The sequence below is a fragment of the Tachysurus fulvidraco genome, chromosome 6 (assembly GCF_022655615.1).
Source record: "Tachysurus fulvidraco isolate hzauxx_2018 chromosome 6, HZAU_PFXX_2.0, whole genome shotgun sequence".
In the NCBI taxonomy this organism is placed as follows: Eukaryota; Metazoa; Chordata; class Actinopteri; order Siluriformes; family Bagridae; genus Tachysurus; species Tachysurus fulvidraco.
The window spans coordinates 6,981,762-6,993,909 of record NC_062523.1 but is presented as its reverse complement, the minus strand read 5'-3'; the positions used below and the strand labels follow the sequence as shown (position 1 = coordinate 6,993,909).

Sequence of the window (12,148 nt, the reverse complement as noted above, 5' to 3'; positions counted from 1 at the left end):
AATAAATTACTGAAATATTATTGATATTTTATTTATTATTATTATTATTATTATTATTATTATTATTATTATTATTATTATTATTATTATTATTATTATGACTACAGTGGGTACAGTTGAGTGTCAAATCCCATAAACAAAGTCTCAAAGAAACAAACAGTACCGTGATCGTTCCTCATTTTCGTAGCCCATGATGATGTACTCTTCATTGGGTATAAGTGGGGGACAGAGACACCCCGAATTGTAGTGCAGCGTCACTGTGTCCCGGGGAATGTGAACCAGAGAAGACTTCAGCACCTCCTTCACTTCCACAAAGGCTCTGAGGTCGTGACTGCGTGTTTTTATCTCCTTCACCCGTGCACGTATTACTGCCAGTGGATATCGGAGAGTAGCATTTAATATACTTTCACATTTTGGAATTAATGATCTGCCTAATCTAATCTAATCTAATCTAATCTAATCTAATCTAATCTAAATCAGAGACTCACCATAATTGTAATTGTTCTTTGTATAGGTCTTCTGGCCGAGTTTAACAGACCTGCACCTGCATCGATCTGAAACAGAAAACACATATGCTGTGAAAAATAAATAAATAAACAAACACGGATGAAACAAATTACCCAAATGATTTACGGTCCTGAGACTTTCCATCTATATTGAATGCACTGGATTTAATAGCTATTAAATGTAATTAATGCTGACAATTAATTAACCATGCTTGATAATAGTATATCGATATTTTTATAGGTTACAAAAATAAGGATCTCTAATACGTGAAAAGATATTTAAAGGTCATTAAACAGCATCCTTTCAGCGTCAGTGTCTGTTTTTGCCATGCAGTGTAATTAGAAAGTTCCTTTGCTTTCGAACGATTTTAATTATCGATCAAATGGACCGTTAATATGATTATTGTCAGGAATGAAATACAGGGAACATGCAGGCATCATGACATTTAATTTAATATCCTCAGTAAAATAAGAATTCGATAATGTCTCATTTAATGTACAGTTTAAGAATTTTGCAGTTGTGGTGCATTAAATATTAAAACAGTCCTTGAAATAACTTACACATAAAATTGCACATTGTCCAGCTAACCATCTCAACCATCTTTTGGTTGAAGATACAGAGTGTGAAGTGGTTTGATTTATATTTATTTATTTATTTATTTGATGTACAGGGACTTGATTCTTGGTTCTATTTTCATGAAACCTGAGCTAGCTACTCAAGCCATGTGGAAGTTCAAACTGAAAATGATTGAGAGAGATCACGTGCATCTGGTGTGAACTGAAATGCTTGTTAAAACATACAGCAACATGCCAATAAGGAGAATCACTCCAGTGTCATGTGTTACAAACACCACAACCTCCACAGCCTGAAGTCTAGAGCATGAAAGGTCAAGCTGTTAAATACATTTCATAAAATATCATTTCAGAGAAGACTTTTTAAGCACCCAGGGACACGATGTAAGACATATCTGAACCTGTTGTAATAACGAATGCACATGCAAAAGTGATGAGGGGAAAAAAATGTGCTAAATATCACTGACTAGTTGTCATTGTTCACTTTGTGTCAAAGTCAGGGTTCATTTCTACAATGGAATGTGAGCTTTTTCCCAGTTTAAGACTGTGATTAAACCCAGTGTAAATCTGAGATGTAATCCAGCATATGGCTGAGATTTTACTCAGACTGAGCCTGAGATTTTACCCAGATTAAGCCTGAGATTTTACCCAGTTTAAGCCTGAGATTTTATCCAGATTAAGCCTGAGATTTTACCCAGTTTAAGCCTGAGATTTTACCCAGTTTATGCCTGAGATTTTACCCAGTCTTACTAAATGTAAGACTGATTGTTAACCCTGGGTAAGCCTAAGATTTCACCCAGCCATAAGGTAAACTGTAAACTCTATATTTTACACAGACTAAACCTGCATATGAGATTTAATCCAGGTAAAACTTTACTTTTATCCAGTGTAAGTCTGAACTGTTCCTAGAGGAAAGCATGAGATTCTACCAAGAGTAAACCTGATTTTTCAGACAGATTTAACTTGTACACTGTAAACTTGATATTTCACCCACTGCAGCCTGATATTTCACCCTGGGGAAAGAATGATCTTTAATAGATTTATAAATAATAATATAAACCTTAAAATGTCACAACCCATATGAGTAAAGCAGATATCAGAATCAGATTTAACCTATATATATATATATATATATATATATATATATATATATATATATATATATATATATATATATATATATAAATATAAAATGATATGATATATAATGTGTGTGTGTGTGTGTGTGATTACATTTACAGCATTTGGCAAACAACCTTATCCAAAGTGACTTACATTTTATCCATCTCGTTTTTTTTTTTTTGTACAACTAAGCAATTTAGGGATAAGGGCCTTGCTTAAGAGCCCAGCAGTGCCAGCTTGGTGGCCCTGGGATTCAAATTCACATCCTACCGATCAGTAGTCCAACACCTTGACCACTAAGCAACCACATCCCCCTACACGGCTTACTCCCAGATTCCTGGTCACATTAAACATATATCCCATGATTTTTATTCATCTCTACGAATCCCTACACAACACAACACAACACAACACAACACAACACAACACAACAGGTCTCTATCTCTTTTTTTGTCTTGGCAGTATTTGACCTATAAAATACACTTACAATTCTTCTCACATAGTTACTTGTTTATGATTCTGGTTTGCTTCAGGATTTATAATAACAAATCTATTTATCTAATTAATCTTTTATTCATAAAATGTTTAAGATGTGGATTCAAAGTTTAATCCTCTATAAAGTTTTCCTAAAATCGATGCAGTGAAATATTTTTTTTTTGGATACTTTTGTGACTTGTACCCAGTAGCAGCAGCTCTTAGTCATATCTCTAGGATCTTGATCCTTATGTTACTTCACTATTCCTACTGTACGTCCACTGTTCTGGGTCCACCGGATGAATTAGGTTTCTTCCAAAAGCTTTAAAGAGTTTTTTTCCCCCAACACAGTCACTTTCGTTCACAAATACTCTCCGAAAAACATCTACTAAACGGTATTTTCAGGACATGTAAAGTCACTGAAAGTACTGTAGTACCCATAAAGAAACCTCTGTTCTACTTTTATGTATCTATCTTTACTCAGTATCACTTACGTGGGTATGTGAATAGAGTGTATTTAAGTTTATGTGACTGGCTTAAGGATCAATTATCACTATAGCCCTGATTATATAACCTTGCTGTGATTCTTCTTGTAAAATTAAATGTATCTGTACGATAGTTAATAGTTGATATTGAGCTGTCTGTAAAGCTGCTTCGTGAAAACAACTGCATTACAGATGTAACGTGACAAAAAGCAGACTCAATGGGGATAAATAATAATTCTGCTTCTTGGTTTTATCCGTTTTCTTTGTACCACAAGAGCCAATATTTGCAGAACATTCCTGGAGTCAGAGAAAAGTTCAAGAACCATTCGGTAAAACCCCAAAATTGGTACATGACATTGATTTAGACCTTTTAATAGTTTTATCTCGAACCTTCCATCAAAGGGTCAAAGTACAACCCAATTTAGAAAGTTTTTTTAAAGAGCTAATAATAATAATAATAATAATAATAATAATAATAATAATAATAATAATAATAATAATAATAGATGTAAAATATTATTTTGTGTGTATGTGTGAATATTATTCTAGGTAAAAGAGTGCAAAGTCACAGCCAGTGTTAGAAGTGTACTAGTTAAGAGGAGAAAATAAAACCAGTAGGTTGAAGCTGGTGTGTACCTGAAGGCTCGGCTTTAACGATGGCTTCAGGTGAGATACAGACCGCGCGGTCGTACACCGGCAGCTCGTCACACGCCAGGCTCTCGGGCCACGTGTGGTTGTATCTCTTGAGCACGGGCTCACAGCCCGACTTTGCGCGCTCGCAGACCGACTTGCACGGCTTGATGGGGTCGCGCTGAAAGCTGATGGTGCAGATGGGCGCGTACATGGCGCAGAGGAAGAAGAGCAGGTCCGGGCTGCAGCCGGTGTCCAGCAGCGCCTCGTACTGCTCGATGGCGAGCACCGCGTTGGCCTGCGTGCTGTGGTGCAGGTGGTTGGGCATCTTGGTCATGTTCCACGGCATGGGGCTGCACAGCGGGATGCGCACCATCTCGCACGACCCGGCCAGAGCCGCTCCACTCGGACACCACAACAGCACCAGGCACGTCACCGCGGCCACCACACACACCAGCTCAGGGATAAACACACGCCACATCGTCTCGGTTATCTAATCTCGAAGAGACTTCAGCTCAAGCAACAGCGCTCCTGATCTCCGGTGCTGAAGTGTAAAACCTCGCGTCTGGGTCACGCGAGTACGTGCACAAATCTCATCGTTTTCCTGTAATACAAACTTATAAAATAGAAAAAAAAACAAAAGAAAAGAAATGAAAAGAAAGTGATCTTCACTCCACAAAGAACGCTGGGCGTAAGTCGACTTTGCGGTTCCGCGCACGGAGCGAATTGTGCGCTGCGCTCCAACGTCCCGAGCAATAAGACGGCGCTTTGCACGAGTGCGCGCGCAGGTGTAGTCTCCAAATGACGTCACTGGGCAGGACTTGGGTGACTTTGACGTGCAAACAAACCTCCTCCTCTCCAGTCCTCATCACATCATATCACAGCTCCAACACCCAACATTAAGGACCTTCTCATTGCTCCTTCAGTACCAAGACGCACCGGATTAAACCAGCAGCTCTCACATTTAGATTCAGTGCTTTGTTACTTAAAATGCTTCCCAAAATATCCAGGACCCTCAGTATCAGTTAGACAAGGCCATTTATTTATTTATTTATTTATTTATTTATTTAGTTAGTTAGTTAGTTATACACTGAATCCATTTAGGATTAATTTTTGTGTCAAACAAAATTTGTGACTATTAGATAATAGATCTAAATTTCAGCTTTCATTGTCTGATAAATGCATCTAGATTTAAACAACTCAGCACCTTGTGACTGCACCCACCCATCTTACTGACTGTAAAGAAAAATTAATGTGACAGAGACATGATATATTGAGTTATTATACAAACTTTTTTTTTTCTAAAAACAACTCAAACAAAATGTTCTCACAGGTAAAATGCTGTGAGTTGTAAAATATAACCTTTAAGATCATATATTAAATGACACATTTGATTCAGCCAAGATGAGCATTATAATTGAGCTATGGTAAGCCCTATGATTCAGCCTAGATCAAGATTTTTATTGAACTAATCCAAGAAAACTGATTCAGTTCATTTAAACCATTTGATTCAGCTAAAGAAGAGTCGATTCATGAATTGATTTTAAGCACTTTTTATTTGTTGGTCACTGTTACACACTTGGGTGCACGGTGGCTTAGTGGTTAGTGGTTCACATCACACCTCCAGGGTCGTGGTTCGATTCCCGTCTCCGCCTTGTGTGTGTGGAGTTTCCATGTTCTCCCCGTGCCTCCAGGGTTTCCTCTGGGTACTCCGGTTTCCTCCCCTGGTCCAAAGACATGCATGGTAGGTTGACTGGCATCTCTGGAAAAATTGTCCGTAGTGTGTGAATGAGAGTGTGTGTGTCCTGCGATGGGTTGGCACTCCATCCAGGATGTATCCTGCCTTGATGCCCGATGACGCCTGAGATAGGCACAGGCTCCCCGTGACCCGAGGTAGTTCGGATAAGCGGTAGAAAATGAGTGAGAGTGAGTGAGAGTGTTACACACTCATCTAACATCTGCTCTATATCCTACACTCTCCAATACATAAAGAGTATATGCATGTATGTATGAATGAATGAATGTAAACAGAAAGGATCACAGCACTACAAAGTTTATCTCTTACCTTTTATTGACCAACGTGATTTGGCTCATTATCTCATGACCAAGGAGTTGCATAGAGAACACAATAATCTTTCTCCAGGTCTGGAGTGTGACAGCCCTGCCCTGTAGGGAAACTTATAATGCAGTTAGAATAGTTTAAATTCCTGAAACATTTTAAAGTCAGGTCCAAGCCCCTAAAGGCTTGTCCCATCCCCCTTTATCCATAACAATATGAAGAAAGAAAGAAAAAAAAACATATTAAAAATAACAGAATGTTTTATTTTATAATACTCTTCTTTTGTTTAATGAAATTTGCAAATGAGATAAAGCACAAAATCTAGGCTAATTATACACATCTAGGCTAATTATACACAAATCTAATTATACACATCTAGGCTAATTATACACAAATCTAATTATACACATCTAGGCTAATTATACACAAATCTAATTACACACACAAACACTAATTATACACAAATCTTGTATATATAAGTTGTATATATAAGTGACAAATGTAATAATACAACAAATGTTTACTTTTTCTTAGAATTTTGTTTGTTTCGCAAGAGTCAAACTTTACGTAAGAGTGTCTCAATTTATTAATTTATTTTTTCACGGAATTGTTTCATTAACATTTTATAAGAAAACACAGACATAACACTCAGAACTGCTGAACACACAGCTGATAATGTAATAACTGAAAATCAAGGTATTGACAAATTTTTTTGGACAAATTACTATCTATCTATCTATCTATCTATCTATCTATCTATCTATCTATCTATCTATCTATCTATCTATCTATCTATCTATCTATCTATTTAGGAAATAAATTCAATCATTTAACAAATGTAGAATTAATATTTTCAGTGACTTGTGATTCAGTATGGAATTTCTTTTATATAATATTATATGTAGATAACCAGGTTGAGATCACATTTGTAATCAGTCTTACATTATGGAAGTAACATTATTTATGGTTATAAATATGTAAAAATTTAAAAAGTAAATGGTTCCTGGCTCTAAGGAAGGGATCATTTTTGGCCATAGAAAGTTCACTTCACAAAAAGCACATTACAGCAACCTGTGCTTACTCTACAATGTTAAACTGTCCTCTAGTGACCCACTGATTCCACATTTTATTTACTTAAATTACAAATAGTAATATTTACTTAAAATTTTTTATTGTAAAAATGTTAGTTAACAAACAATTGTTTGTTGTCTTTAAGGACAGACTGATTCAGTGTTACAGCGCTGCCTCGGTAGCCTTCATAAGAACCAGCTGCATTGTGCTGACTCATTTAACTCGAGCCTCCCAGCAGTTTTACACAGTTTTTTGTGGCTGACATTAAAAATGAAAAAAAAAAAAAGGATTTAAATGCGCTAATGGAATGGATAGATTTTTTTTTCAGCCAAAAATGTAAAGGTTTTATTTGTGTTTTGATTTTATCGCCAATGTAGTCGATCCCCCAAGCTTATAACATTTAAATTTACATTTACAGCATTTGGCAGACGCCCTTATCCAGAGCGATGTACATAAGTGCTTAAAACGTACATAAGTGCTTAAATATATAACATCATGCTGATAAAACTGCATATTTTTAGAGCAAATAATTAAACAGCGCAGCAGATTTCTCAAATCTGATCCGTCAGAAAGTGCGGATTAATTTTATTCAGCATCAGGAGTTCAGGTTTATATTATAATGCGCTAGCTGTAAAAGTTATTGTTTTTATATTAACAGCTCATAAACAGGGACTTACTTATTTATAGCACATGTGCCACAAGAACAATGATAACTTTATTTTTAAAGCATAAAACAATCATTGATGTTGTGAAGCTTTCTGTTAGTAGGAGTTTATGTAACATTAATGGAAGGAGTCTCCAGTACCAGCACTTTCTTAACAGGAAGTTTTACATACTAAAGAAATATTGATGCCCTCTGGTTTCTCAGTCCCACAACAAGCTGCAATTTTAACATTTTTATAAAGAATAATAGAAGTGAACTTTTCCTATCTATCTATAAACTTTTCCTATCTATCTATTAATTCCATGAATTAATAAACGAAACAGTGTAAATGCCGACATCTGGCTGGGGTGTAAAAGAATAACTCACTCAAGACCAAGCTATTAGATGAAAACAATCCACTTCATCGTACCATTTCTGGGTGGATTATTTTTGTACAACAGCACAGTTAGTTAGTTGTGATTGATTTCTTATTTAATGGACTTATTCGATTACATTCATTTTCCAAAATTCAGAAAAATACAAATAATTTTTTTGTTTATTTGCTCAGGTCAGTGTCGGTGCTGCCACTTACCTCGTGTCAATTGAGCTTTAAGTAACTGACAAAATATACAACTTAAAGGATGATTGTATAAATATCCTCCTGTATATTTTTGTTTATAGTAATAACAATGTATTTTGTTTATAGCACATACCCTTCTGTAAATTTCAGTTCATAGTAATAGCCATCTGTATATTATGTTCATAGCACATATATATTCAGCTGTATATTATGTTCATAGTACATATATATTCATCTGTACATTATGTTCATAGCACATATATATTCATCTGTACATTATGTTCATAGCACATATATATTCATCTGTATATTGTTAATAGCACATATATATTCAGCTGTATATTATGTTCATAGCACATATATATTCATCTGTACATTATGTTCATAGCACATATATATTCATCTGTATATTATGTTCATAGCACATATATATTCATCTGTATATTATGTTAATAGCACATATATATTCATCTGTATATTATGTTCATAGCACATATATATTCAGCTGTATATTATGTTCATAGCACATATATATTCATCTGTATATTATGTTAATAGCACATATATATTCATCTGCATATTATTTTCATATGACATATAAATTCATCTGTATATTATGTTCATAGCACATATATATTCAGCTGTATATTATGTTCATAGTACATATATATTCATCTGTATATTATGTTAATAGCACATATATATATTCATCTGCATATTATTTTCATATGACATATAAATTCATCTGTATATTATGTTCATAGCACATATATTCATCTGTATATTATGTTCATAGTAATAGCCATACATTTTGTTACAGCACATATCCTTCTGTAAATTTCAGTTTATAGTTATAGCCATCTGTATATTATGTTCATAATACACACACATCTGTAAATTACTTCCATATTAACACTTTATTTAACTCTATATGTGAACACTATATCCTGCACTTGCTGCTATTGCACTCTGGTTAGACCTAAACTGCATTTCATTGCCTTGTACTTGTACATGTGTAATGACAATAAAGTCGAATCTAATCTAATCTAATAATTGTAACTCAAACATAATCTAATCTGCTTGATAAAAGCAGTTAATTAAAAGTTATCATGGCAAAAGCGTATACGAGGAATCCCAACATCTGTTGAGAAATCCATTACAATTAAATGGCTGCATTTAAATGTGAAAGCAAAGTGCTGATGTTTAAACTCGGTGTGACACGGAGGTAAAATAAATATTTATTCATTTCATTCCTGTGCAGCCCTGACATGCTGACAGCATTTATAATCATACCCACTCAGTTCTTGGCACAAATTTCCAAACCAACTCATGATGGGAAATGTTCAAACTTCAGAGGAAACATTTTACTTCAAAGGACACACCCGATTCGTACGGCGCATACGTTCCTTTGGCGTCGAGGTTAAAAACCAGGTGGACGACACTGCAAGCCAACATGTTAAGTCAACATTCACAAGAGGTCTACATCCACACCAGCTGCTCCACTGACAGTCAATTAGTGCCGGAGGTGTTTTAGCAGGGTGTTAACTGTTCACATCTTTGACGAGGTGATAAAGGGATTTGGATGTAATGAATGATGGTAAATAGCAAAGAAGCAGACAGGCTGGAGTAATCATGATCCAATAAAGATAATGTCCAAAGACTCAAGACCGAGGAAGGATTTTTCTACCTCGGTTTATTCCATTGTTCTCCAAATCAGACGCGTCTCAAAATGGCAAAAGTTTCGAGACACCCAGGTTAAAGACTTTCGAATTCATTCCATTTTTATTTCATTTTTCCACTCTTTTAAGATTTTAGTGAATTACAGTATTTACTTATTTCCATCAAAGCTAATTTCACATTAATAGCAAAGAAACATTTGTATAATTTCCGCCAGGTTTTATTAAGGACGGTATATCTGATTTTCTGTTGGACAAAAGTATATAGACACTTTGTATTTAGTGCCATTGCATTTTAGATGATGAATAAAAAAAAAAAAAAAAAAATTTCATAAGCTTCACACCGATGATTGTTGGGTCCACTTCAATCCTTTCTACTTTTTTTTTCTTTAAGCTATTTTGTATGAACTTCGGAGGTATTGCTAGAAAACTTTGTTGTGACCACAAAACTTTTCCAGCTCCCTCTTACCTCAAAGCCCTCATCACTCCTCGCATTGCACCCTCAGATCTACCAGCACTGCTCGACTGGTTCCACCATGTTTCAGGGTAAGAGGCAAGTATACTACAAGACTCTTCTCTGTTCTGGCACCAAGGTGGTGGAATGAACTTCCCCTAGAGGTCCGGACAGCTGAGTCATTGGTTATTTTCAAACGGCGGTTGTGTGTGTGTGTGTGTGTGTGTGTGTATATATATATATATATATACACATATATATATGTGTATATATATATGTGTATATATATATATATATATATATATATATATGTGTATTCATCTTCTACCGCTTATCCGTTCTTCTCGGGTCACGGGGAATCGAGGCGTCATGGGGCATCGAGGCAGGATACACCCTGGATGGAGTGCCAACCCATCACAGGGCACACACACACACTCTCATTCACTCACACACTACGGACAATTTTCCAGAGATGCCAATCAACCTACCGTGCATGTCTTTGGACCGGGGGAGGAAACCGGAGTACCTGGAGGAAACACCCGAGGCAAGGGGAGAACATGCAAACTCCACACACACAAGGCGGAAGCGGGAATCGAACCCCCAACCCTGGTGGTGTGAGGCGAACGTGCTAACCACTAAGCCACCATGCCCATTTTATATATATATATATATATATATATATATATATATATATACACACACACACACACACATATATATATATATATATATACACACACACACACATTTATATATATATATAAACATTTAAAAAAAACTTTGACACTTTTTCATTGTAACTTTGAACAATGTTTTAAAGTATCTTAAGTATGTAACCTAGTGAGCCAGCATTAATGTAGCCAATGTTACAGATTTAAGCACTTCTGTATGTCGCTCTGGATAAGGGCATCTGCCAAATGCTGTAAATATTTAAACATTCTGGTTGATATCTTAAAATTTTAGTATTTCTGGCTCTTCCTCCTCTTCCAACGCTACTCACAACCTTTCAATATGTCGTTTCCTCTCTGCTCACTGCTGATTGTAATGGCAAACTGGTTCAATTTGTGGTTCATCTGGACTAGAATACACACCTCCAAAAGACTGATGACCAGCTCCAAATGTCAGCCTGGCTTTTATGCCACTCTTACAGGCTGCTTCTTTAAACAACAGCCTTTTAGGCCATGGCCATGTAACATTCTTAATGATGGAAGTACATACTTTGGTCCCTGATGCTTCCAACTCCATCATCATCAGTTTCTTGGAGTTCCGTGCGTTCATCCTTCGTGCTCCTTTTTAACTCCTACGTATGAAAGTAGGCCCATCAGAAAATTTTACAAGTCATTTCAGCAATTTCTGAAATCTTTCAGCCTGTTTAAAGTGTCAACTTTTTCTGATATCGAACGGAAGATGAAACTTCGGTCTCTAATCCATTGTTTTAAAATGAACTCTGACGTGAACAAAGTAGATTCCCTAATTTCCCTGTCTGATGTAAATGTACGGTTTTGTGGTATTTGGGATTTGGTAGCTTAGTGGTTAAGATGTTGGACTATAAAGTGAAAGGTTGTAAGTTTAAATCCAAGGTCCACCAAGCTGCCACTGCTGGGCCAATGAACAAGGCGGTAAGACATCAATTTACTCAGTTGTATAAAATGAGATTAAATGTAAGTCACTCTGGATAAAAGTGTCGGCCAAATGCTGGAACGTTTTTGGAAATACATTGTAATATCTTTAGTGTAAAATGCACCACAAGAGAAACAGAAGATCAGATAAGATAAGAGAGACAACCACCATGTGTATGTATGATGGAGTATCACTTCTTTATTTTAACTCATGTATATATAAACTCATGCTCTTAACTTTTCATTGTGTAACTAT

At 35.8% G+C, this 12,148-nt stretch overlaps 1 protein-coding gene across 1 annotated transcript in view; it reads right to left on the bottom strand.

Moving 5' to 3' along the window:
• Positions 1-4,561, bottom strand: part of frzb (frizzled related protein) — an 8,142-nt gene extending 3,581 nt beyond the window's left edge. The window contains exons 1-3 of the mRNA XM_027162548.2: positions 3,797-4,561; positions 489-554; positions 164-368 (exon numbers count right to left, since the gene is read on the bottom strand). Coding sequence (XP_027018349.2) covers positions 164-368; positions 489-554; positions 3,797-4,271 — 746 coding nt within the window. The 5' untranslated portion in view covers positions 4,272-4,561. The remainder of the gene's footprint in view (positions 1-163; positions 369-488; positions 555-3,796) is intronic.
• Positions 4,562-12,148: the final 7,587 nt, after the last annotated feature.